The sequence below is a fragment of the Tauraco erythrolophus genome, chromosome 4 (assembly GCF_009769465.1).
Source record: "Tauraco erythrolophus isolate bTauEry1 chromosome 4, bTauEry1.pri, whole genome shotgun sequence".
NCBI lineage: Eukaryota > Metazoa > Chordata > Aves > Musophagiformes > Musophagidae > Tauraco > Tauraco erythrolophus.
The window spans coordinates 78124453-78151760 of NC_141468.1; the positions used below are offsets into that span (position 1 = coordinate 78124453).

General features: G+C 37.1%; 2 protein-coding genes across 2 annotated transcripts in view; both read right to left on the reverse strand.

Moving 5' to 3' along the window:
- The window catches only part of FGFR1OP2 (FGFR1 oncogene partner 2), a 357712-nt gene that overhangs the window by 153543 nt on the left and 176861 nt on the right, over positions 1-27308 (reverse strand). The window lies entirely within an intron of this gene.
- Positions 1-27308, reverse strand: part of BMAL2 (basic helix-loop-helix ARNT like 2) — a 40243-nt gene that overhangs the window by 6813 nt on the left and 6122 nt on the right. The window contains exons 2-14 of the mRNA XM_086611241.1: positions 24198-24342; positions 22897-22932; positions 20414-20452; positions 17553-17710; positions 15236-15315; positions 12135-12227; positions 10743-10860; positions 9773-9916; positions 7865-8105; positions 6819-6925; positions 6101-6251; positions 4800-4855; positions 3895-4003 (exon numbers count right to left, since the gene is read on the reverse strand). Of these exons, the coding sequence (XP_086467367.1) occupies positions 3895-4003; positions 4800-4855; positions 6101-6251; positions 6819-6925; positions 7865-8105; positions 9773-9916; positions 10743-10860; positions 12135-12227; positions 15236-15315; positions 17553-17710; positions 20414-20452; positions 22897-22932; positions 24198-24342 (1477 nt within the window). The remainder of the gene's footprint in view (positions 1-3894; positions 4004-4799; positions 4856-6100; positions 6252-6818; positions 6926-7864; positions 8106-9772; positions 9917-10742; positions 10861-12134; positions 12228-15235; positions 15316-17552; positions 17711-20413; positions 20453-22896; positions 22933-24197; positions 24343-27308) is intronic.

Genomic DNA, 27308 nt, shown 5'->3' on the forward strand with positions numbered 1-27308 from the left:
TACATAGAGAATACAGACAACATAAGGAAGTTCTGCCAATTGGTGGAGGCAAAACAGCACATCGGGCTAATGCTCCCTCTACTATTATTTTGTTAAACCTCTATTTCCACAGTTTTATAAAATTCCGATTAAAAATAAAGACTGCTTGTTTATTGCCAGAATTCTTTGAGATTCTGCTCATCCTCCCTCAGCAAACATGCTAGATATGAAACTAATAGTGAAAATGTTGTACCAGGGCCCATTGGACAGCTTGCTCCCATCTCCCCCTGCTCTTCCTGACTCCCAAAGGACAAAGCTACAGAAAAACTGGAGCACTCTGGATGCTTCTGTTTCCATCACTTCCTCAGATGCAAAATGTGATAAGGAATTCAAGGAAAGATAGAAAAATGGGTGAATAAACAGCCTATCTTAAGTGAGTCAAGTTATTTGCGTGGAGTATTTGTCAGTTCCCTACATTCCAATATCCAACGTGCCATTTGAGAAGCGGTACTGCCATCTCTAAAAGCCAAAACAGAAACTCCAGACTGAACAGATTTATAGCATTGCTGTAACTGAAATGACCATTCGTCAGATGCTAATTCAATGCAGATATGCTTGTAAATAGAGGTGTAGGCACAGCCCAGAAATTTTTAAAAAAACTTGGTGATGCCTGATGCACAGCTTGAGAACCATCTATGTCTTACTGATATTAAAAAAATGCAGAGAGTGGATTCAGGTAGTAAATGCACTCATCCTATTGGATTACGTTTGTAGAAACATTTGATTTGATGAAAAACAGCTGGTGTTAGCCTCTGTTTGATCACTTTTGTCTAATTTTGATTGCCTCAGTGTGTGTGCAAAATAGTAACTAGATTTCATACAAAAGAAAAAATGAAGAAATAGCATGAAGTTCTACTCTTCGGCTCAAAATAAATACAGCATTTTTCTCAGCAACAATTCTGGAAAAGCAAACTACCTCTGGGTGCAAGCAACTACATCTAGACATCTCCAGAAACATTCAGTTCTTACAGATGAGGTCTTTAATGGACGCCTGTATTTGTGAACTCCTCCAGTTTGTTTCCCTCCAGATAGGCGACTGCAGGATGAATGTGATGCCAGAGATGCCAGTTACACAGTGCAACTGCTCCCTCCCATAGCTGGCTTCTTTTCAGAATTGTCCTTCTTTTGGTCCCAGAGTTTACCTTATTCTGCATGACTTCACTCTTAACCTTTTCTTTCACCTGCATAGCAACTTTCTTGGGCTATTAGTTTCAGAACAAGTTTATTTCTCAAGTTGTCCATGGACAACTAAGCGCACTGAAACAAGCACACCTGCACAAGACTAAAATGGCTCAGATCACTGTGGCTGATGAAGCTGGCAAGCAAAACATTTTTCCTTCCCAAATCTTGTGACATTCAGTCTATTAGTTGAGAAACAAGATGCCCGTTCCCAAAGAAAGCAACATAACATTGTTTCATCTACTAACCAGTGTTCCAGATGTGAACATAACCAGGAAAAACACTATGTTCGATCACTGACTTGAAGAATAAGACTACCTTATGAAGATTCTTGAGGCATGTACTCATCACTGCCAGCACTTTCACAAAAATTTATCCCAGAAAGTAGTTCTTTGAATCCAGAACTTGAAGGTTTTTACTTCTCCTAGCAGCCTTTTAACATTAGAAGCAAGTCTGTACTATCACTGTGATCTTCCTGAAAAGATGTTTTGGTAAATCACACAAACTGAGGTAAACATCCTGCTGCCTTAAACTGCTGCTCCATATAGGAGTAAAGCCATGCTTTACTTGTATGATGAAATCAAGACATCTGCAAAATGAATCTCTGACAGATAGTGAGGTATGCACCATGAGCTTCACGCTTACGATAGGCAGACAGACTGAAAGGAAATTATGCCAGTCTTAATACTATAGAAGCTGTACTTTTCAATAAATAAACTCAATTTCTGTAAGGTCTGTAGTAGACTAGAAAAATCCATTCTTCTTTTGGGATCTGGAAGGACACGAAATAATAAATTTTCCTCTGAAATATCCCTAAAGAGGCCTCAGCCATACCTGCCTCAACTGTACAGCTGAATTCCATTTAAACAGACAAAAAAAAAAAAAAAAAAAAAAATCGCACTCTTACAAAAAAAGAAATTCCCTCGAACTAGAGAGACTAATTCAGAACCACAATCTCTTCTCCAAATTCCACAATTCTGTCTGTTGCAATGGATTCTTCTGTTTCCTAAGATAAAAACAGACAGACTTTGCGCTCTTGTGACCTGCTGAACTGTCACAGAAGAGGAGCAATAGTTTAGTTTGGTCTTCATAAAAGCTCACAAAATTTCCCTCTGTGGCTTAGGAAGATACTGCTCCTAAAACTGTTGCCTCTGTAGCAATATGAAGAGAAAGAACACTGCTTGTAGTTCTTAAAAACACAAATACCAGAAGTTTCAAGGGGTAGCTTTGAAGAAAACTTTCTCTGGAATGCATTCATGCTTTCATCACCCAAGAAATCTATTATTCATCTACTTAATAATTGTTTCCTTGAGCTGATGACATGTATGCTTGCATGGATGAGCTGTTGGTGTTCAAGAAGTGTTTGGACAACACTTAGATATATGGTTTAATTTTTAGGTGGCTCCACGTAGAGTCAGGAGTAGGACTTGACGATCCATATGGGTCTCTTCAAACTGAAAATATTCCATGATATGAAACTATTCCTTATACCTCTACCATTGTTGCCAAAACTGGTGTACTTCTTCCTGGAAGATTTAATATTGCTACTCTTTCAGGTCCAGTTGCAAAAGTGCCAGTGGAAAGAAATACATGGGACTTAAGAACACACTGTTCTGTAGGCATAAAAAATTTCTTGTTGTTCCTTTACCTGGAACTGGAAGTATAATATCTAAAGTCTGAGGGACAGCTTCATTATCCAAAGCTAACACTTAGATAACTTATCATGTGCTGACGAGATGATAGCACCATTATCCTAAATTTGATCTTGACAAAAGTGGTTGGACATTCTGATAAAGCCTTAGCTTCTGAAAGAGTTGTGACTGAAAACAGACTTTTTCTGTGCATGTGCATCCCAAAGTCCTGGAATTAGCTGGCTCAGAGACTTTTTAAAAAAATGTTCTTTGTAAAATGTTCAGCAAATGGTGATACGGGCAAACTGACATAGAGTAATAACCTCTCCCTCTATAAGCAAGTCAGGCACCACTGTGGATGCACAACACAAAAAACACATAAGGATATCTTCACATTAAAACTATATTTCTTCCTTTTGAATTCCTTGGCTATGCTGTGTACCTGCTAAAACTAAGAAGTTTTAAAATGGTCACTCTTTAATTAACAATTTGATTCTTGTATGGATTCCCATTTGGAGTGATGCAGTGAGGTTTTTTTTTTAATCTGTGGGTACTGGGAAGGAATTGTGCTATCACTTTCGACTGCATTCAGGATAATCAGGAAAGGGACAAGACAGGCTATGAAAGCACTCCACTGGGGAATGTTTCAAGGAAAGTTTTCCTAGCAGTGCAACGCTATCGGAAAAATATAAACACTACTCACAGTCAACTGATTTTCCATTCCTTAATGGTTTATCTACCCATTTCAACATCATGTGAAGAAGCTGCATCACAGTAACACTTTTGAAGTCATAGTTAAATAATACTTTCATTAACAGATGAAATTGCATGCCCAGCACAAAACTATTTATCAACACCAGTGATGTGTTCGGCCATGCCTGAGACTAACCTTAGGTTATAATTGGCATCTCATAATGCCACTGCTCAAACTATTTTAAACATATAATACAATAAAAATGAAACCTGAACAAACCCCACATAATCATGCATACCTCTTCTCTATCTTTACTTAAAAGACTAACCTATGATGTTAAGCGTTTATTACCTTTGCAATTCTAATATTTCATTTGCAATTTCGGTTCCTATACTTCCAGCACCAAGAACCGTTCCAGAAGACATTCCAGGTACACTTACTAAAGATTGTTTTACAGCATCTACAGTTAAAAAAACAAAATAAAACCTTAAGTTTGTAGCAGTTTCATTACACAGCAAGGAACAATCATCTCAAGGATTAATTTTAAAGTAGTTTTTGTTCTATATCTCTTATTTTCAGAAATTAAATTTCTTAAAACACTAACTGATGGGGGAGGGTGTTGTAAGTCTCATTTGAAACATAAGGATAGGTAACACGTTTGTGAAAATTACTGATCTCCAGTAATGAAATTAGCTTTAATCATTACTACCTCTAGTCTATCTCACAGACAATGTAAAACACATGAGAAAAAAACTCTTGGGTTTTTCACAAACAGAAATGAGTTATTAAACAGAACAATTTCAAAAGCAAAAATAAAAAACCTTAGAGCAAGACGACAAAAGAGCAAGCAGAAATCAGAACCTATGCATAGCAGAAAAATATTAACTAAATATGTATCAAAATCAGTATCACCCTATATTCTATAGGTGAACTGAGATAGTACAATTGCATTTCTTCAGAAAACCAAGCAAAATATGACGAGTCTGTAACAGAAGCATAATATCCTATCAACCAAAATCCTAGTTATAGCAGAAGCTGCTAGAAGGAAAAGATATGCTATAAGCCTGTCTGATCACAGTTATGTGAATGATATAAATTAGGTTTCTGTGAGTAACTAGAAATTGTCACTGGAATTAGCTTTAAAAAAATTAATCCTTCCTTGCCTAGAATAAAAAAAATCCTGGATAGAATAAATCTAAAATGGTAATGATTGATCAGGAGATGCACCTATGAGAACTGTACGAAGCAACACTTGCCTTCTGCAGGCTGGGAACCGTAGGGTACTTGTTCTTCAGCTGACTCGTTATGACCTCTAAGATTTAAATAAATAAAAATAATTTAAAAAAGCAAACAAAAAAAAATCAGCAAGTTTTTCAAAGGCAAAACCTAGCATATTTATGTTTGATTTCAGTAATACTTCATCACAGAGTAAAAACTAACATCCTCAAACTAGTAAAAAAAAAAAGAAATATTCCTCACGTTTCAATGTTCAATCCTTTGTATTATTGTTTCTGAAGCACTGGGTGAAGCGTTATTTTCTACTTATTATCCAAATAAAGAAGAAAGGTCAATATGGTTGTCTGTGTTCCATGACAAGAGAACAAGGCTGCCATTTTTACTCCTAGGAGGAACACCAGTTAACCAGAAACAACTGCAAGGATGACAGGTCAGTGGCTACCTTCTGCCAGCAGCTGCTGCCTACCTTCCGTTCTCTAGCTAGCTGCAGATGCCCAGATCTCCAGGACAGGCAAAAGCGGCCTTTAGCTGCTGGGCAGCACAGACTGTCTTAACCGCTCTTCTCCGTCTTCTTGAGGAAAAAGGACATGGGCAAAATAGGTAGGTGATGATGACTTACGACATGAACCAGCTACACAAGGGGTAAAAGGCCCCCTTGACAACTTGGTTTAATGGAAATAAAATCCCCTTTGTCCTCCTCTCAAAAACCCAGTCATTGGCAAAGACCCTCAGCATCATTGGAACAATCCAAATCACAGCTCCATTGCAAGGCAGAGAATGAAAAAGAACAATTAAAAATAAAAAAGAGGAATTAAACACACACATTTACTGTCTCACAGACTCTTCCCTTGCAATCAAACTGGAGAGTATCTCTTCGTTCTGCCTTGTGTTTCCATATCTATCAATTATGCTTCTCTACATTCTGACACATGGTAGGTAGGGTAGCACTTAAAACTAGGTCAACTGACACATGCAGTCTTGTAAAGCTCAGAAGGAAAAGCAGAATTAACTTCACATTTCCATTTATTCATATCTGCTTTTCTTAAAAGATCCTTCCCTTCTTCCTTTAATAAGAAACTCTTTCACCTCATTTTGAAAACTGTGCTATTTCCCAGTAGACAGAGTCAAATCCGCGACTTAGGCCTGAAATAAAAATAACTGGTAAATACAAAAAATTATCCTTCCAGGTCACTCAACCACTTTTTGTGCAGTGCTGATGTTTTCTAGTCTTGTTCTGCTTCTTAAACAGGCTCCTTTCTATTAATGTTAACTGTAATCAAGACAAAAAGTAACATGGGGATTGGTATCATGAATTACTTACAATACCACAGTGTTGTTTGATACAATGTACTCCAGTTCTTTGGTCCACGGATTCATGAAACTAAACCACTGACTCTTTAAAGTAACAAAAGTCCCATCTTTTGCTCTAAATTTGTAGGAATTTGTAAATACTTTTTCTTTATTCTGCAACACTAGATAAGAAAGGAAAGTTGTAATCACCATATTTATACTTAGAAAGATAAAGTTAAAAAAACAATCTGTTTTATAGCATCATAAAACCAAAGCGGTTTTGATGGCCAGAAACATGAATTAAATGCCAAGACAACTGGCAGGACAGGACCCCTACTAAAATCAAACTACGGTTTCAGCGATGTTATTAAGCTTCCGCAAACCACTAGCGGGGAGACTTCTGACTTGGTCAACTTTCACAATCCGTGTCTTTAGTTACGTGATTAGGCACGTCTGCTTTTCAGGACTCCTTCCTCATTACATAAAGAATTAAAGCAGAGGGTTGAAAGAAGCATTAACACTATTCGCTTGCGATTAAAGCACCGCACCACGATGCAAGACAACACAAGTTTCTTCCTGCTTTTACTACAAGCTTGATGCAGGCATGTCTTAATGCAGACGCAGAGAAGGACAATGCTAAGATTGTTTAGTTTTATTAATTCTCGGCTTCTGATTTTTTGATTTGTACTGTTTTCACATAGCAGTTACATGTAGTTGTATGTAGTCTGGGAAGACCAATTATTTTGTACCTTCTTTATGTTTTTCAGCTAGATGATTGTGATCATCTTGATGGCAGTACTCGTAACAAGAAGTTCCTAGAAGCTCTTGCGGCAGATACCCTAAAATTGCTGTTGCACTGTTAGAAATAAAAACATGAACTACAGCGGATTCAAACAATGCAAAGCTTGTTTTCTTCAGTATCATAAGGCAGAAAATTTATACTTGAAGAAACAGATGCTTGTATTCATGCTTGGGAAAAAAATACAGCATTAGTATAGCTCTAAAACAACACAAAATATTATTCACTGCAAATTATCCATTTGCGATGAACGTCAATTCAAAGACAAAATAACAGTGTTTAAACATGGAAACCACATGTACACACAAAAGACTTATGATCATCAGGTTCTCTCATTAGCCAATCAGGGTACAGGGTCACACATAATGAGTCATTCCAAAAATTTAGTAGCTGCATTTTGCTCTGCCACTTTAAGGAATAGGTTCAAACCGACACTTTTAGATGAAAGACAAGATGACTGAAAGCAATAAAAGGTTCCAGTGAGAATAATGAAATTCAAAATGCAAAGTGGTAGCCCAGTCTACACAACAAATAAAAGTCTGTTTTAGAAAGTTCAAAAAATAAGAACTTAGCTTTCACTTCTAATGAAATAATTTGGTACTTCATTCAGATATAATACATTTGTTCCAAATAATGTTTTAAGAAGCAGTAATTTTCGGTTAAGTGTTTATTACTTAGGTGATATGCATAGCTATGAAGCTCTAACTTGAGATTTTTCTTTATGAATAAATAAGTAGGAGTGCCTTTGACGGAACACTTTAATCTTCCTAGCTCACCTTTTTCTGTAAGTCAAAACACTTACATTTATGCATTACTTTTTATGTTTGACAAAAAAAATAAAGCCCAAGGACTGATAGGTTCAGCATGAACTGCTTCCTGCGTGCGGCACCAAGAAATTCTATCCTGCTTGAGAAATTAGTTCTGACAGAAAGTATTAGAAAATTTAACTAGTGGTGTCATTTTTATTTTCTCTTCATTAAAGTACAAAATGCTTACCGCTGATCTACATAAACAAATTTTCCATCCATGGCAAATCGTGTAACAAATTCTGTTGCTTTGACTTTTATCTCTCCACTCTTTTGTGGAACAATATAAGGGTGTAACCTCCCAATTGCAACGAGACAGTTAAAGTTACTACTGTCCTTTTCTACATCATTTTCCTCTTCTACTCCCACCTCATTAGGAGGCCAGTTCTTCATATACCCCGTACAGTGAATGGTACAGTATTTTCTGTGATCTAATAAAAAGAAATTAAATAAGAAGCAGTTATGGTTCAAAAGTAAACTGAATTACATTTTTTTATTCTTTTCACCATGAGACCAGCAACTGTTATTTTATGCTTACCTACAACAACTGTACAAGGCTATAGATAATTTCACAGAGTATTTTTTAATTAATTTTGTACTACTTAATTTTGGTTTACCTGGAGAGAGCAGTTCTAATTCTATGTAAGATTTAGGAAGTTATAGGTACTGGCAGTTCCAACACAGTCTCACAGAAAAAAAAGAGTAAACCAACAGTCTGGTAACCCACAGATCGCTTTCACTTTATATGGTTTCATATGTATTATAAACTAAAATAAGCTAGAGAGGCACTCTGTAGCTTCCAAATCAATGTATCTTTTGTGAACATGATGATCTTGACACATGCTTACAGCAATTGCTAAAAGAATCAGTCAACAGAATAACTGAAAACAACTCAGCTTATTTTCTATTTATCTTAGGCTTCTGAATTCCTCAATTTTCTGGGAACATGAATATTTTTGAAGTCTTAAATTACAGCATACACTATCATTCATTCCTATGGCTGCCTATATAACATGCAAGCACTCTCATACAAAAAGATGACGTTATGTGTCCTATAGTAACTATCTCTCAAAAAGTTGCCATAAGTATTCTCGGTATCTCTACTCTGAACAAACTACACTTTACGTAGATGTGACTGCATTAACTCTATCAACTACGGAAAATATGTATCAACTTTGTAAAACGAAGAATTGATTTATCCTACTGCGACTTTGTCATGGTTTCTCAGATTGTCAAGGTGCCTTCCCTCCATACTGCTTTCCCAAGAAACATTTATACGAGTTAAATTCTTATCTCACCCAGTTAGTTGGCACATCAAGGGAGACTGCATTCTATTTACTCACAATGAGAGACCTATTTTAAATTTTAAAATTTACTATTGTATGGTATATCTCAACAACAGGTTACACTGAAAAACAGAAGTAGGAGGATTTTTTTTCAGGGTCAAACAATTTCAGCACACCTTTGCAAAAATTAATACTAAGGTATTAAACAAAAGATGGAAATTACCTTTAAAAAAAGATTCGTTCACGAGAAACTTGAAAAAAGTATGCTATTGTACCGGCATACCAAAATATGAAAGAAATTTAAATTATGGAAAAAATGAAGGGAATGACACTGATAAATTAACTTTACTATTAAAAGCAAATAAAAGGAAAATTCATACTTTTTAAGTACACACAACACAAAAAGTAAATCAGAAAAAATTTGGTTTACTTGCTTTTTTCCTTCAAAACAGTAGATTTTGCAGGCCTTATGCACAGTTATCTTCGAGAAACACGTTATTTAATTTCATTCTTCCGATTTCCTCCAGTGCTTTCAAAAATTTCCCTGTGACTTCTAAAATTTGACTACCGTATGCTCCTAAAAAGCCACTGTAACTCAGGTTCCTCCCTCCCTCTTTTCCAGGAGTGAATCGGGGGGAGAAAGAGTACAATTAGATTGTTTTTCAAAATGTGTCTCCAGTACAGATTCACACTTGTTTACAGCTACTTTGTGAAGTCAGTGATAACGACAAGGGTCACACTACTGACCTGGAACTTAAATATGCCAAGTTTCAAGAGAGAAAGCCCCCACTCCATCTACACTGTTTAAATACCTTTCTTCTTCGGGTTGGGTAAGCACTCCTTTTCTTCTTTGACTGTGGTCCTACTACATTTTATCCGACAGAAGAAGGAACGTCGAGCACCAGAATTCAGTCGAGCTGGTCCAGCTTGAAAATCTGTGTGTACTTGCAAGCCAGCTTACAGAAATTTAGTAAAGTAGTTAAAAAAAACAAAATCCAACTATAAAACTTCAGAATACAAGGCCTTTTCTTCATTTTAGTTTCCAGTACATTCTCTCCTTACTGTTTAGTAGCTTAAATTTTGTCCTTACAATTAAAAATGAAAAAAGTCTAATAACTTAAATAGGGCAAAGAAAACACAACTGTCACACAGATTCCAAAATTAAAAAGAACGACCAAACTATTTTTAAACCTTTGTGATATTTTGAATGGTATTTTACTAAATATGCTTTATAAACTTTTAACTTCCATTTGGTACAAGGAAGAACTGCAAAGATGCTTATAAAAGTCAGCTATAAAATAGTGATTAGCTACACAGTACATAATGCTTTCCATATTAGAAGTAACTGTAAATAAAATAAGATTTGGTTAAATTAGGATTGACACTTAACATTTTCAGAGAAGACAGTGATTCTTGATATTGAAGTATTTTATCCCATGTTCGACTACATCAGGTCTTTTGTATTGACAAGACCTATCAAATACAAGAAAAAAAAGTAGTATGCCTGGTAGGAAGAACGTCAAGGACCACATCTTGGTAAACGTTTAACAATGCAAATTTCAGTCATTCTTATTATCTAAAATAAATTCTTTTCCAGGCTAGCTTTTAAACTGTGAGCACATTCTAAGCAGTAGATAAGCATTCAAATATCTTTGGTTCATAGAAATTATCATTCGAGTTTGCACATCCATGCACATACAAACACATGAATATGTCCTGCATAACAACTGTATTTAATAACATCTCTGTAAAAAAATCTGAGCATGTTCAAATAAGACTTACTTTTCCCATCTATGAGTTTCTCCCTAGGAGAGACATCTGAAGAAGAAAGCTGCTCCTTAACTTTTGCAACATCTTTGGGATGCAAGTAATCAAACAAACTTTGTCCCATTAAACTGGCCTATTTAAAAAAAAACCCAAAACAACCACAAAACAAATCATCAAAACCCACTTGCTACATGATCACAGCATACATTAAGGAGAGCACTTTTCCAATAAGCCAGAGTCAGAAATGGGTTTAAGGAAAAGCTTCTAAGAATGCAAGACAAACAAACAGCCTCTTTCATTTGCCCAGTCCCCATCTAACCCTAATGCAAAGGAAAAATGCTGAGTGCCACTTAGAAAGGCTAATAGCAGCCTTGTCAAAATATATAGGTGTAATAAACAGATTAGGCTGCAGGATGGGATTCTGATACCAAATAAGCTAACAATTTCATGGGTTAAATCAGTCATGTTTTCTGAACCTCTTTGGCTGCATGTGGATATGTCCAATGTGAGAGACTCCAAACGGCATTTTTTAGCCCTTCAGTAAATTCAGTGTAGAAATTTTTTTTTTAAAAAAAGTTTAAAAAATCTGCTTTATGCTAGTTTCCATAAGATGATTCATTTCACTTTAGCTTAAAATGATAGCTTCATTAAAAAAAAAATAAATAAAAAAAAAGATAAATCTATAAAACAGAGTCCAGATTGGTTAATCTTCTGTCTAGAAGAAAATGAACGTTTTCAAAGTTACGGAAGCAAACAGATGGAAGCACTAACTGTTTTAGCCTCTGGTTTTGGAACAGAAGTCATAGATACACCAACAAGTCATCATGCCTTGATTATTTGCGGTAATTGTCCATGACGTTAAATGTCAGCTAATGGAAAGTGCTTTATTTTTCCTATTTCTCCTATTCTACAGACTAAGCTAACACACTATCTCAGCCTCCTCCAAGCTGAGAGTATACACATGGATAGTTATTGTGGATGAGGTGTTATGTAACGCATCTGAGCATAAAGATGTTACCAAGGAAAGCTTTAATTAACTTCTGCTGCTGAACTAGCAATTTTTCTTGTTTTAAAAAAGTCCCAAAAACCACTTCACTGTTTAAAAGAAAATCTCTTGCAGACAGAAATTAGGACATCCTCAAATTATCCCTCCCTCTCAGACTAGCAGCTTTCTTAGGGATAATCAATTGAAATCTGGTGCTATTACTCAGGTCAGGAACACTGACTGTACTTGAAAATATTTTGTTCCAGGACATTCACCCTTACTCTGAAGGAGGTAAATCAAAGAAATGCCAAGAAATCATACACAAGGACTGTTCTTTAGTAATATACAACACAATGTAGAAGCTTAAAAATTTCTAAGAAAATGCAAGGTAAAAGCAAACCAAGAAATTCCATTATGATCACCTGATCATAGTTGAGTATTTTGCAAACTGATTCTGAGACAAACAGAATTTTTCCTCTGTTGCATCCAACCACAAAGAGGAATCCATCTGCAGCCTGAAAGTATAAAGATACTGGTTTTAAAAACATACAATTAAAATATACAATAAATATTGATGACTACAAGGAAGCACACTTTAAATTTTTTTTTTTTTTAATTAAATGAGTTATAAATCACATTAAAAAGCAATTAAGACTGCATGGATGAAATCAGACCTTCAAGTGACAAACAGCTGAAGTTTCTTAACCACAGCTTTGGGAAAAGAGGTGGCAAGCTGCAAAACAGCTTAACTTGGGAGTAATCTTACAGATTTTGGCAAAGTCTGTTATTGCAGCAAAAGAACAAGAAAATAGTTGCAAATAAGAGAGGGTAAAGTGGTGTGGGTATATGACGAAGTACGAAAACAAGAAGGAAGATTTTCTTTCAGATATTATTTCTGTATCTTTTTGAAAGTATATCTTTAAAAACGTAAATGAAGAAGAGCAAACAACTACAAGTATATTTATGCATCATTATACTATCATAGCATCACAGAATGGTTTGGGTTGGAAGGGACCTTTAAAGATCATCTAGTTCCAACTTCCCTGCCACAGGCAGGGACACCATCCTCTAGATCACGTTGCTCAAAGCCTCATCCAACCAACCTGGCCTTCAACACCTCCAGGGACGAGGCAGCCACAGCTTCTCTGGGCAACCTGTTCCAGTACCTCACCACACTCAGAGGGAAGAATTTCTTCCTTATCTCTAATCTAAATCTGCCCTCTTTCAGTTTAAAGTCACTGCCCCTTGTCCTGTCACCACACGCCCTTGTAAAAAGTCCCTCTCCAGCTTTCCTGTAGGCCCCCTTTACATACAAGGAGACTGCTAGAAGATCTCCCCAGAGCCTTCTCTTCTCCAGGCTGAACAGCCCCAACTCTCTCAGCCTGTCTTCAGAGCAGAGGTGTTCCAGCCCTCAGATCATCTTTGTGGCCCTCCTCTGGACTCGCTGCAACAGATTGCTATGTTGGGGTCCCAGAGCTGAACGCAGTATTCCAGGTGGGGTCTCACAAGAGCAGAGTAGAGGGGCAGAATCAACACCATGGACCTGCTGGCCATGCTTCTTTGGATGAAGCCCAGGATACGGTTGGCTTTCTGGGCTGCCAGCGCACATTGCTGGCTCATGTTGAGCTTCTCATCAACCAGCATCTCCAAGTCCTTCTCCTCAGGGCTGCTCTCGATCCATTCTCCACCCAGCCTCTACTTGTGCTTGAGATTGCCCCAACCCATGTGTAGGACCTTGCACTTAGCCTTGCTGATCTTCATTAGGTTCTCACAGGCCCACCTCTCCAGCCTATCAAGGTCCCTCTGGATGGCATCCCTTCCCTCCAGCGTGTCCACAACACCACACAGCTTGATGCCGTCAGCAAACTTGCTGAGGGTGTACTCAATCCCACTGTCCATGTCACCAACAAAGATGTTAAATAGCACTGGCCCCAGTACTGACCCCTGAGGAACACCACTCGTCACTGGTCTCCACTTGGACATTGAGCTGTTGACCACAACTCTTTGAGTGTGACCATCCAGCCAATTCCTTATCGACCAAGTGGTCCATCCATCAAATCCATGTCTCTCCAATTCAGAGACAAGGATATCATGCAGGATAGTGTCAAACGCTTTGGACAAATCCAGGTAGACGATGTCAGTTGCTTTTCCCTTATCCATCAACACTGTAACCCTCATTGTAGAAGGCCACTAAATTTTTCAGGCATGATTTGCCCTTAGTGAAGCCATGTTGGCTATCAACAATCACCTTATTTTCCATGTACCTTAGCATAGTTGCCAGGAAGATCTGCTCCAGGATCTTGTCAGGCACAGAGGTAAGACTGACTGGCCTGCAGTTCCCCAGGTCTTCCTGTTTTTCCTTTTTAAAAATAGGGGCTATGTTTCCCCTTTTCCAGTTGGTGGGAACTTCACCAGACTGCCACGACTTCTCAAATATGATGGATAGCAGCTTAGCAACTTCATCCACCAGTTCCCTCAGGACCCACAGATGCATCTCATCAGATCCCATGGACTGGTGCACCTTCAGGTTCCTTAGATGGTCTTGAACCTGATCTTCTCCTATAGTGGGCGGTTCTTCATTCTCCCAGTCCCTACCTTTGCCTTCTGCGACTTGGGCAGTGTGGCTAGAACACTTGCCAGTGAAGACTGAGACAAAGAAATCATTGAGTAGCTCAGCCTTCTTCATACCCTTGGTAACCAGGTCTCCTGTTTCTTTCCAGAGAGGGCTCACCTTTTCCCTAGTTCTCCTTTTATCATTTTATCCATGACACACATATAGAAGCTTTTCTTGTTGCCCTTGATGTCCCTGGCCAGATTTAACTCTATCAGGGCTTTAGCTTTCCTAACCTGATCCCTGGCTGCTCGGACAATTCCTCTGTATTCCTCCTAGGCTACCTGTCCTTGCTTCCACCCTCTGAAGGCTTCCTTTTCATGTTTGAGTTTGTCCAGGAGCTCCTTGTTCATCCTTGCAGGTCTCCTGGCGTTTCTGCCTGACTTCCTCTTTGTTGGGATGCACCGCTCCGGAGCTTGGAGAAGGCGATCCTTGAATACTAACCAGCTTCCTTGGGCCTCTCTTCCCTCTAGGGCTTTATCCCACAGTACTCTACCACTCTACCAAGCAGGTGCCTGAAGAGACCAAAGTCTGCTCTGCTGAAACCCAGGGTAGTGAGTTTACTGTGCACCCTCCTTGCAGCCCTAAGGATCTCCGAATTAAAACCATTCTCTATATTGGCACGCAGACATCAATACCAACATAAAATTTTCACGTATCAAATACGCAGATGGTATACAGATTTATTATGCCTTCAGGGGCTGCTGTCTGCCATGCTCACAAATCATCTTCTGTACCCCTTTATGAGAAAGTCTGTACGGTGTACGGATTTACAAACCAGTACTTATCAAGTACATCAGAGCACTTGCTTGAAGAAAAAGATGGGGAAAAAAAGCACTCTCCACTAAAAATTCAAGTTAACGACAAGCTTTAATAAGGACACCATTTAACTGAGAGTTTTCTTCCACTTACCCTAAGGATTAACTGTCGGAGCTCATCATCTTTTAAAAATGAAGGTTTATACCTGACTTCCGTATAGGAACTAGTGGAACCTGGAAAACAGATTATTTGTAGACATAATATCAAAAGTTACATTTTAAATTTACTTTTAACAGTTATACTTGTTTTGCACTTTACAAATTTTCTTTGCGACCACAACAGCAGAATAAAAAATATTAAAAATAAAAAAAAATTACATAAACATATGCTGTTGAGTAATGTGGCACAACCAATTTTTTCTTGCCCTTTACTTAGCATAAACCAGGAAAACCCTTTTCAGATGTCTTTGATGTACTGCTAGAGAAATGGTATTATGAGAACTGAATTTTCTAGAAAGATTTCATAGGATTATTTCAGAATTCTTAACATTTGCTGAATCTGAATAATTCCAACATTATATTGCCTTTTGGCATGAATGATGCTTCATTAGTGCTGTATATCCAACAATCAAATATTGTAGTTAAATATGTCTCACTAAACATAGTGACACTGATGTTCTAGCACCCATGGCAAGTACTCTAAAAGAATTTTTAGCCATTACAAGCATTCCCACAACTTTTTCTAGGTATTTTTTGATGTAAAACACAGTTGAACTTTCCAGCAAATTTCAGCATTCACTATAATTCCACACAGTATCTTGTATTTTCTTAAAGCATTTGTTTTGAAGACACATATAATAATTGTGCTGGATGGAGTTCAGTTTTCATATTCTTTTGTTAAAATACAAGTGTTTGAGCTGAAGATTTTTTGTAGATGCTTGTTTAAACCGCAAGTGCAATTATTTATTTCCCTGCTAATTTGTCACATTACTTCTTCATGCAAAATTCTCAACCTGCTCGGGCCTACAGGCCTCTAGAAAACCCTTCCACCCTAAATTGTTCTATGATTTTACTACTGTCAAGTTAGCAGCATAATTCCTTTCCTACACTCCTTTGACTTAAGACTAATGGGGTTCTTATTAGATATGTTTATTCATAATCAACGAATTGCAATGCAGACAGTCTTTCATCTTTGCTTACAGTTGACCAAATCATTATTCTGAAACAGTGCTGCCAAAACACCTGAAATCTTGTGTGCTGCTGATAGACCATGCAATATGTAACTTGCACTTGGATATAATTTTTTAGGGGAGGAAAAAAAATGAATCCCAAAACCTTGCAATAGTAAAAGGAGGAAAGAATATATCCTGGTTTGATTCCGACACTAAACCATTCACTGAGATCCATGACTAACTTTGCCAGCTGACCGAGAACATGAACTTCTGATAACTCTTTTTCTTGGTACTCTCTAAAGTCTTAAACACCATGAAATGTTAATGTATATGGAAGTCATCAACCATTCTGTTAAAATATGTTTTGTCTTGCAAAACACCATTTGACTAATGTTCTTGCAGGCAAAAAAATAAGTTTGAAAGATGATCACGTCCAAACGTGATTTTTTCTTTAGTTTTATACAACTGGGTTTGGTTTCATGAACTTAAACTGTAAAAGACTTAATCTGTCACTGAAGTGAGCTCTCTCTGCTCCCTACCAGTGCAGCTATTTATATCAGTTTCTTTAGGCAAGTATTAGCATAGTTTCCCATTGTTGAGGAGGCTTTTTTCTAATCTCGAACTGGATAAACAACTCATTGGAAGTATCTGATATTTTACAAATGACTTGGCCTTCAACTTAAAGGCTTCCCAAAATTTAGTTGTGGGTTTTTTTTTTGGTTCTGTTTTGAGGTTTTCTTTGTTTTGTTTTTTAATGGTCTTTTCCCATAACATTGTAAATTTCAAAGTCAACAGATAAACATGAACTTCCAATACAGAGATAAAGGACTAACACAACAACAAATGTGGGAATAACAGGAGTATGAAGACCATATGCTTCTCTATTAGCAGTATAGCTGTTGGCATCAGTACAGCACCACAGGTATTACTGTTACAGAAAGTACAATGGAAACTGGAGAGATCACAGAACACATGGTTAACTTGGGAGTTGGAAAATAATGAAAACCAGACTTGCTTGATTGTTGTAATTTTTAAAAAGAATCAAGGAGCAACTAAATTGCAAGGCATACCCTTAGCAAACAGAAAATATCAGACACTGAAGGGTGGCTTTTTTTCTGCTATATTAAGCAAAAAGAAGAAACGAAGTTCTTGAAGTTAAAACCACGTAAATTTAAATGACTTGGATCTCAATTCAGCAAGGAAATGTAAAATAAATGACCTCTGATTTAACATCAAAGACAACACACAGTATAACTCCTGACAGAACAAGACTTTCGGGATTAGTCTCCTAAAACCCACCTTTTAAAGATTTTAAGTGTTGCACAGCCATCCGTAATACTGTAAGCTTGTCTAGCTTTCGTGCCATGGGATTGCACTGAGGTATCATAGCAGACAATTCCTCTATCAAATTATTCATTTTATCTCTTCTTCGTTTCTCTGTTTGACTGTGAGCCTCTCTAAGAAGAAAACTTATTTTAAGAAAGATGTAAAAGACATGATTTTCCCCATAACATTAATCAATTCAATTTTGGGAATGGAACATATCACAAGAAGTATTACTGCATCAAAAAACAGTTTTTCATACACCACTTGTATTTGACAATTGAATTGGATTCACTTGAACAAAGCAGAAATGGTCACACTATGTGAAATATTGAGGGGAAAAAAATATCTCAAGCAATGACTTATTATATGTGGCAGGAACAAACGGCTATGAAGACTTACAGAAGTTCAGCTCTTCTCGTGACCCTTGATGTCCAAGTGAACACACTGACACCTTACTGTACAGCAGAAAACTTTTGATGTCATAGAATCATAGAATCATAGAATGTGTGTACTAATGTCATGTCATTAGTAACCACTGGAAGACACTTCTGCTCCCTGACGCTATCTCTGCTTGGCCTGTTTAACTAAGATGGGGTATTCATTCTGCTACTGTTTTGGTTTTTTGTTTGCTTTTTTTTTTTAACGAATGCTCTCAGCACTTGCTAAAGCATCTCTGAACTCCATTTAATGCAAACTCATAACAATCTGAGATGAGCAGTGTCTTCTTGTTATCTCATTACCTTAAAAACTACTCAGATTGAAGACAGACACAAACACAAGCATTTATTCATAGCACAGCAGAAGCAACAGACAATACATTTATATGTGCTTATAAGAGATGTAGTGGAAACTGAAAGAAAAACTATGCCTCCTGTAATTTCACCAGAGGTATTTTAGAAAACTTTCCTCTTCATTCACCTGATAAGGTGCTAGAAAGGGTTTCAGCCTCCGTGCATACCTTGTGTCTCAGGTTTCATCTCTTGGTAAGCCTACGTCCAAGAACTCAACCACAGAAAGAGAGCTTCTCTTCTGGACAGTTTTAATCAGAAAAACCCCTTCTAAGGTACTTGACAGTGCACATCAGAAATATATTTATATCTCAGGTCGCCTTTTCTTTAATTCTTTCCAGTGGAGTATGCTGGCTTTTCTAGCTGATCTCCTCCCCTCTAACATCCTCTAGCAAATCAAGAAAAGTTTAATTCATTCTATTCCCTTCTTACCCAGAAGACAAGCTAGCCTCTCAATTAAAACAAAGATTATTTTCCTTTCTGATTGAGACCAGACACAGCAGTAGTTAACCAAACTGAGGGACAACAAGTCTTGGTTAACTGATCTCTGAAACTCTTCCTCTCAGGTATACTGAAACAGAAAGTATTAAAGGTAATAAAATTAACTACACCCGGCCTGTTGAGAAAAAAATAAGTACTGTTTTAAAGACCTAGTCATCTTTTTTTTTTTCCCCAAAATAAAACCTTTATCCACACAAATAACTCTGGGTGATTCATCTAAGCAACTACCTTTTCCCTCTCAAACGCCTTTTTAAAAATTTAATCAGTTATTCTCAGCTCTACGGGTTCACCCAACTTTTTCTTTGTGTCAGGTAGGAACAGTCAAGTAATATATTGTGTATGTTCCTTGAACTGTGAACCTCAGGAAGGTAGATACAAACATTTGGGGAAAGAGAACAATATTTCACATCTCTAAGGGTCAGAAAGAAGTTACAGAAACCTGAACAGGTGGATGCAGAAATTCAGGTGATGACCAGATGATTTAAAAAGCCTTCTGTTACATTCTCCAGTTACAGAGGGGAAGGAAGAAGGGTAAGTTCCCTAATAAGCTTGAGAAAAGAAACACTGGAGGGAGAAAACTGTTAGGCAAACCTTCAAAGAGTCTTCTAATTACGTTTTTCCCTCCAACTAATGAACCAAAACTTTAGGAAAAAAAAATCAACAATACAACATGAAAGTTATGCAAGCAATGTACAAAACAAAGTTGTGTAGCAATCTGGGATACTCAGTAAAGAAAAATAAATTTTGGAGTAAACAAAAAAGCTGTAAATATATTTTGGAACACTTTCATTTCTTCCATTTTATTTAAATTACAGGAACACTTCATAATTATTAGCTGGTACTGCTTTAGACAGTAGTATGTATGTATTTCTGCTTTGACCTCTCTGCTCACATGACAAATGAAAGACACTTGTTTTTAAAACAACTTTAGAAAACAGCTCTAGTTCTACTAACTGGCTTGTCTATAGTTTAAAATATTTGTTTTGAGGAATAATGACTGCATTCAATCACACAGCGTTTCAAATTTTACAAGTGTTTCATGTGAATTTTAATTTGGATTCAGGTAAGATGTGAATTCAAAGTGCAATGGCAAACCTTGGATAATTCCCTATACAAAAACTTGTTCCAGAACAAGAATTCTTTGTCATGCTTTAGCTGAATCCATTTTGTTGGGGGATAAATGTTAAATACCTCCAAATGTAGACAAATCTAGAAGAAACAATTTGCAAACTCGTACAGACTGAGGATCAGCTCCTCCCTTTATACATGACTTGACTGAACTGCATTTAATTCTCACCTTGAAAATTTTAACCTCAGGTTTTTGCTAAACCATCTGAGACATTCTGCAACACAACTTTCATTAGAATTAGTAGAAAATAAAATCCTCAAGGAGGCTCTAAAAACTATTACATATTTAAGGGGGAAAAGGAAAAGTTTACTGTTAAATATTTGACAGTTTTAATGAACGTGATCCACAAACTCATATTTCACTATTGTGAATCCTAGTATTTACTAGCAAAATGTACTTTTATTATAAATTATTACCTGAAATCTTTTATTTTAACATGTTCTTCATCTTCACTCCTACAGAAAATGAGATATAGAGTTTTATATTGCATATTTAATATTAGGCGCTTCTTACCTCCCACAAATTCAAGAAGATACAGAAAATGCTACAAATTTACTATGGCTCTAACAAAAGAAAACGCACAAAAATTCCCAAACCAAAAATGATCTAGCAAGCGATGCATACTAGAAAGAGACCAAAGCATAAATTCCAATATTCACAGTTATGTGAACACATTATGGGGATATTTCATAATCCATAGGCTATATTTATCCTGGAGAAAACAACATTAATGGAACATTCAAATAACTTGGGTCCAGGTTTGATTTTATTTTTTTATTTAAAATGTTACATGAGAGATTATCTATCCATATTTTATTTCCAAAATCTTATTGTCAAATGATGAAAAAAGCAACCCTAGCCTAGACTGGGCCTAAAATACACTTTAATTGCTCATGGTCAGAAAAAGTAAAGATTAAGTATTTTCCCATACCGTGCAGCAATGACTGGAAAGTCTGTGTAATAAAATTGTAAATGAAAGACGATCATAGTGCCTGTATCATGATAAATACTTGACAGCAGGAAAATATAAAGGATGATTCAAACAAGGGCAATGGTCTTTTTCTTCCCCAAGATCACTGTATTCTTCACCGCCATCTATTAAGAATTTCAGGTCATGGCCTAACAGTTATCTTGCCGATTCAGCATGAGCAGTTTGGTACTCGCAGAGAGGCAGTTCCCATACAAATACTGTTTTCTTCGAAAGAAAAACTGATACAAATATTTTTAATTTTTCTACAGCAGTTCTTCAGCTTTTTTTAATTCAGCAGTGGAAACACCTCACGCGGTACTCTAAGCTCCATTCCAGAGGAGAGACCTGCTAGCCTATGACCATTTGAGAAGAGGCATATGTTGCACCAGAAGGATTATAAGGAGACAGGCCAATCCGTCGGCAGCCGTTTCCTATGAGGAAATGAAAGTAGGAAGTAGAAGGACAGTGGAGATTATAGCTTTACGAAAGACACCAAAAGCTGCTTCCACCTGTAACTAAGCACTGAACCCAGCCAGGATCCAGCGGCCACAGCAAATTAACATATGATTCAGAGATGCAGCTCTTCAACCTGGGATCTCCCTGGGACCCAGGAATCTTCTAAACAGTCTGATAAACCCAAATACAGGAGTAGGTTGGGCTCACAAGACCCTAGGACTTTTCTTCAGTGAAACTACTTCAGATTTAGACAAGTTAGCAATAACTAATACTTTTCTTTAATTTTAAAAGGAACCTCTACCAGAAATGTGCATATACTATGAACTCCAACAAGTTACATTGTCTGACCTTAAGAGGAAAAAAGAGAAGGTGGAGCCAGACCAACTGCAATGCAGCTTGTGGCCTACTAACTAGCTCTCTTCCTCCCTCAGGAGCTCCGCTTGGGGAAGAAACTAGAACAAATTTGCTGCTCAAGCAATCAGTCACAGCCTTCGATGGATTTATATAGACCCTGTCCTAATAGCCTATAAATAGCTAGATTAAAACTACCTTAACTATCTGAACACAGGGTGAAATTCTGCCTCATGGCTGTAATGTACATATACTTGACTGATACTAAAAGAACAGAATTTCTATTATTGAGGAAAAAATAAAGAAAACCACCATTATCTCTATTTTCTCAATTTATTACACATACATCCCCATTTCTTCTAAAAGGAATGCAGAGGTTTTAAAGACAGAAGAGGAGTATTTTTATTCACATTTTTCCATCATGAGCACCATGGGAAAATCCATAAACAAAAAAACCCTTTATTTCCAAAGAAAGATTTTTATACTACCCAATGAGCCATGCACCGAACACTGCCTACAAGGATAAAAAAGAATACTGTACAGCTACCTATAAACAAATATATTTTCTAAGTAAGCTATCCAGATGCAGAAAAAGAAATCACAACAAAGCAATCCTGTAATTAATAAAAAAGGGCTTACTTATGCTGCGTAGTCAATCTGAACTCTAGTTTGTCACCTCGTAATAGCATTATTTTAAAATAGTTGTGGTAGTTCTATTTTAAAAAGCACTTGACAAGGTTAAAACAAACAAACAAAGAAAACATCTTTACATGCACCAGTCCTAAAAGAGTATGAGACCTTTCCTTCACCTCCCCAGTCTTCTTATTTAACTGTTACTTTTTGTTTGTTCCCATTCCTACCTTAACTTCAATACTGACAAGTCTGGTAAAGTTATGAGAAAGTCAGAGTGTCTTCTTAGAAAAAAATATCAGAAAACCTTAAGATTGGATAGACCTATCCATCCTGTTTATCAGCTATACATTTATCATCTTGTGCTGTTGAAACATCTGTCCTTAGACAAAGCATTCCTTAAGGCAAACCACACAACTCATCTAGCCAAGTAGGAAAACGTGACATGTTTATAGCACTGAAAACAGAAATGGATTAAATTATAAAACGTACCTTTTCTGAGGATCACCATCAACTTCAACTGTATCCCTGCAGAAACAGATAATAAAGTAAGCAAAAGGCAGTTTGAAGCACAAAAAGATGACTCAATATTCCCAACGGAAAAAAGACACAGAAAAATCTTAGTGGAAACCCTAGTCGATTAGTTATTTTCAGCAAGAACATTAGTTTTTAGAAACTAATTACTAGTTCTTATAAAACAATACTTTTTCAATTAGTACTTCAACTTCAACATGAATTTTTTTTATGACAGAAGTTTCATGAAATCAGAGAGAGATCCAAACTTCAGGGAAACACTACTGAGGACTTCTGATTTTTTACCTGAGGTAAAAATCAATGAGTGCTACTGGAAAGGAAAGGAGACTGTTTTTTTCAGAAACTAATGTATTTCTGGAGTTTTCAGTCATCTACAAGATACACTTGAATCTCCAAGTTGACAATGATATCAACATCCACAGTATGGCTACATTCTGTAAATCAAAGGACTATATATGGAAGAAGCAGGGATTAAAGAGAATTGCTTTAATAATCACAAATATACATAAGTTTTCTATCTACTCCTCTTTTTTAAAGGTGGATTTTCCATGCAAGTTGGGATATACTTGTACTGCACTAGACCTGCACTTTGACTTCTGCCCCTTACTTCAGGCTGATTAATATAGCTTTGAATAGATCACTTTTAAAATGATTATTTCGTTAACTGGCATCTGTTTGGCAGAAAAACAGTCGACAGTATCAGCTCAGTGAAGTATGACCCACTTAAAATGCCTGAGTACTACTGTAGGACAGTCCTCATTTTTAGGTCACGGGTCTGTCTGGACATTCAAGAAAATGGCTGCCCTGGTCACTGAAAAAGCAATTCTGATTCTGCAGTTCTAGATCAAAGAGCTTAACCAGTAATCTTGTTTCACGCTTTAAGGTGATAGTGTGCACTTGTGAGACTTCAAGTGACTTAATAACGATTTGCTGCAAAGAGAACTTGCCTTTACTAGCAGGCAAAGAACAAGAAGAAGGAAAAAAAAAAAGAGTTAGGAATGAAATTTCAGCATTAAAGACACATTATCCAGACACTTCAGGCCAGGAAATGGCATTATAGAATCCTACATATGTCCCTTAGATTTAAGGATTACTTTTTCTATTTTCAATAACTCAGGACTGTCAAAGAATACATTTTGAAGAAACTGTAATCAATAATGGTAATAAATAAAGGAAAGAGGATTAGTTACCACGTTGCATAAATAACAGATGAATGCCTCAAATTTACGTTGAGACACATACAGAATCGATTTACTTACTGGTTATCAGAATCACTTCCTTTGCGCTTCCTTGGAATCTCAGCCACAGAAGCATTGAAAGAAGTGGTAGCAGGCTTAGTTACTGGATTCATGAGGCTGGAGACTCCAGAAGCAACGCATGGGTTTCCATCTATTGAGAAACTATCTGTGAATGAGAAAAAAACAAAAGCTCAGTGTCCAGTAAGAGGCTGTATCATCGTGATCTAGTCTGATTTTCCTTTGGAAAAAAAAACCCTTGTCTGTGGGTGGCTTCTATGCCTCTGACAGAAAAACCATAGAAGTTGCACTGCCACAACCTAAGTACATTAAAAAGTACACTGTCTTCCCACAGTCCTCAAAATCTCATCAAATCCCCACAGATCTCATCAAACCAATCAACACACCAAAGCAATATAAAATACACCTATTCTCTTCCTCACACCACCTTAGCAGACTACACTTAAACCCCCAGCACCTCAAACATCCTGCTGTAAAATCACAAAACGGAGCACTAGCTAGCAAATCAAACTACTGCGACTAGCACTAAATTCAACTTAAAACCCCATGTTTTTTAACTGAAAAAAAATAATATTTTAAACAAGCTAGACATGCAAAAAAAAAAAAGTTTGCCAAAACTATGTTTCTGACATAAAATCTACAATTACACATAACGTCAGTCATGTAAACCGGAAGCGTCTTGAAAACTTGACAAATTCTATGTCGAAGTTCCCTTCTCCCCCTCTACTCTGCCCTGGTGAGGCCGCATCGGGAATATTGTGTCCAGTTCTGGGCCCCTCAGTTCAAGAAGGACAAGGAACTGCTTGAGAGAGTCCAGCGCAGGGCCACAAAGATGATGAAGGGAGTGGAGCATCTCCCTTATGAGGAAAGGCTGAGGGAGCTGGGTCTCTTTAGCTTGGAGAAGAGGAGACTGAGGGGGGACCTCATTCATGTTTATAAATATGTAAAGGGTGACTGTCATGAGGATGGAGCCAGGCTCTTCTCACTGGCATCCAAGGACAGGACAAGGGGAAATGGATATAAGTTGGAACATAGGAGGTTCCACTTAAAAATGAGGAAGAACTTCTTCCCAGTAAGGGTAACAGAACACTGGAACAGGCTGCTCAGAGAGGTTGTGGAGTCTCCTTCTCTGGAGATGTTCAAAACCCGCCTGGATGCGTTCTTGTGTGATCTGATCTCGGTGGTCCTGCTACGGCAGGGGGATTGGACTAGATGATCCTTCAAGATCCCTTCCAATCCCTAACATTCTGTGATTCTGTGTGATTCACAATTCTCCTCTCATGGAAAACTGCTTTGTTTCTTGGAGGGACAGAAGAGAAACCACAAGCCAAAATAATCCTAGCAACCTACTGCGAAAGGAAAAGTGCCTCCAGGAATCTAAGCACTATTCCACTTTTTTCTACCTCAATGCAAACCTATCACAAAGAATCACCCAGGTGATGTTTAGGTAAATAATCAGAATTAACTGTTTCAGCAAACGTAGGCACTCCTTTAGGCTTCCTGTCCTAGTGAGGAAAGTATCCCATGTGATACCTCTAGAACCACTATAAGAATTAACTGCATGAAGGGACAGACGCGGGACTGACGGAGGCCATTTAAGGAAGTGAGCATCTTCTACTTTTCGCAGGAGGCAAAACCCCAGATGGGTACTTTCAAAATCCAGCAAGAAGAAAAACTGGATACCTTACTGTGAGCCTCCCCCCAACCCACATCCGTGCTGTTTGTAAATGACAGGTAAAAGCATGTAAAAAGAATGACACACAGCGTATGGGCTTTTTTCTTCTTAGGTGTAAGCACATCTTACACCAGAAAAATTGCCTCCTAGGTTCTCATTTTCTGTTGGAACATTACTCTGTAGAGCTAAATGAAAATAGGCTAATACTTGAACAACAGCTTGCCTGGTCTTCCACTAATCCTCTCTCTACCAAGTCAGACTACACAGAGTCAGCCCCTGTTTTATTTTAGAAAGCTCTTTAACTCATTAAGTCACACAGGAAGTTCCAAAAAAAGAGGTGGAAACTCAAAGGATCAACAAATACTTGACAGATAAATAACAGCCTTTGGACATCTGCAACACAGAAAATTTGTGTTCTTCATATACACGACACATTCAAGTCAGGGATATTAAAAATACATTAAAAGAAATGACATAAATATTACGAGAGCACAAATGGTAGATGTTTTAAATATTTTTATGATTAATCATCACTTCATAATAGTCTCATCTTATATTTCTCCTATAAATTCTTGCAATTACAAAACAAACAAACAAAAACTCCAACAATACCAAGGGAACTCTTTATTTATATATAGCAGTTTTAATTCACTTAGGTAATAGCAGCCTATAATTACTAGATTAAGTTACTGAAGTATAATCATACCTCACGAATATTGATGAACGAGTACTTACTAAACAGAAACCTACATGTATGGAAGATGAATGCCTTCAGCACAGCAGATCCTTTCGTCCTGGAACAAAGCAGGACAGAACAGACCCACTGACCTAAATACCCCTTTGCACACAGATGGCCAGCCTGCTTTCTAAACCACTTCCCTTTAAAGACACAAAATGAAATGCAGCATTTACAGCTTTTCCGATTTATCCCTCATATTATCAGAGTGACTACTATTTTTTCCTCACATGCAAGCAACAAATTCTGAATGCTGCACTTACCTCCTCTACATTTCCTAACAACACCCTTTTCTCTTAACTAAAAAAAAACCCAAAAACGTTTAGATTATCAGCAACAACGACTCATTAAGAACTTCACTACAATTTTTAGGTGATAAACTGAATCCTAAATACTATCACTACGACAAACTAAATGCCACGTTAAATGACATCTAACTAAATGCCAGTAAGATACCTGATCTTTGACAAAAATACAAGGTCAAGGATCTGTATTGAGCCCTGACATGTACAGCACGTAGCATATATTCTTTACATATATTCTTTAGAATTTTCAAAAAAAAACCCAAACCAAAGCAAAGCCCAAAAAACAAAAATAGAGAAACACATTTAAAGCTTCATAACCACCAACCTTGGTAGAAAAGTAATTATTTGGAATTTAACAGACATGAGAAAATCTTTTTCACACCTACTACTCATTGAGC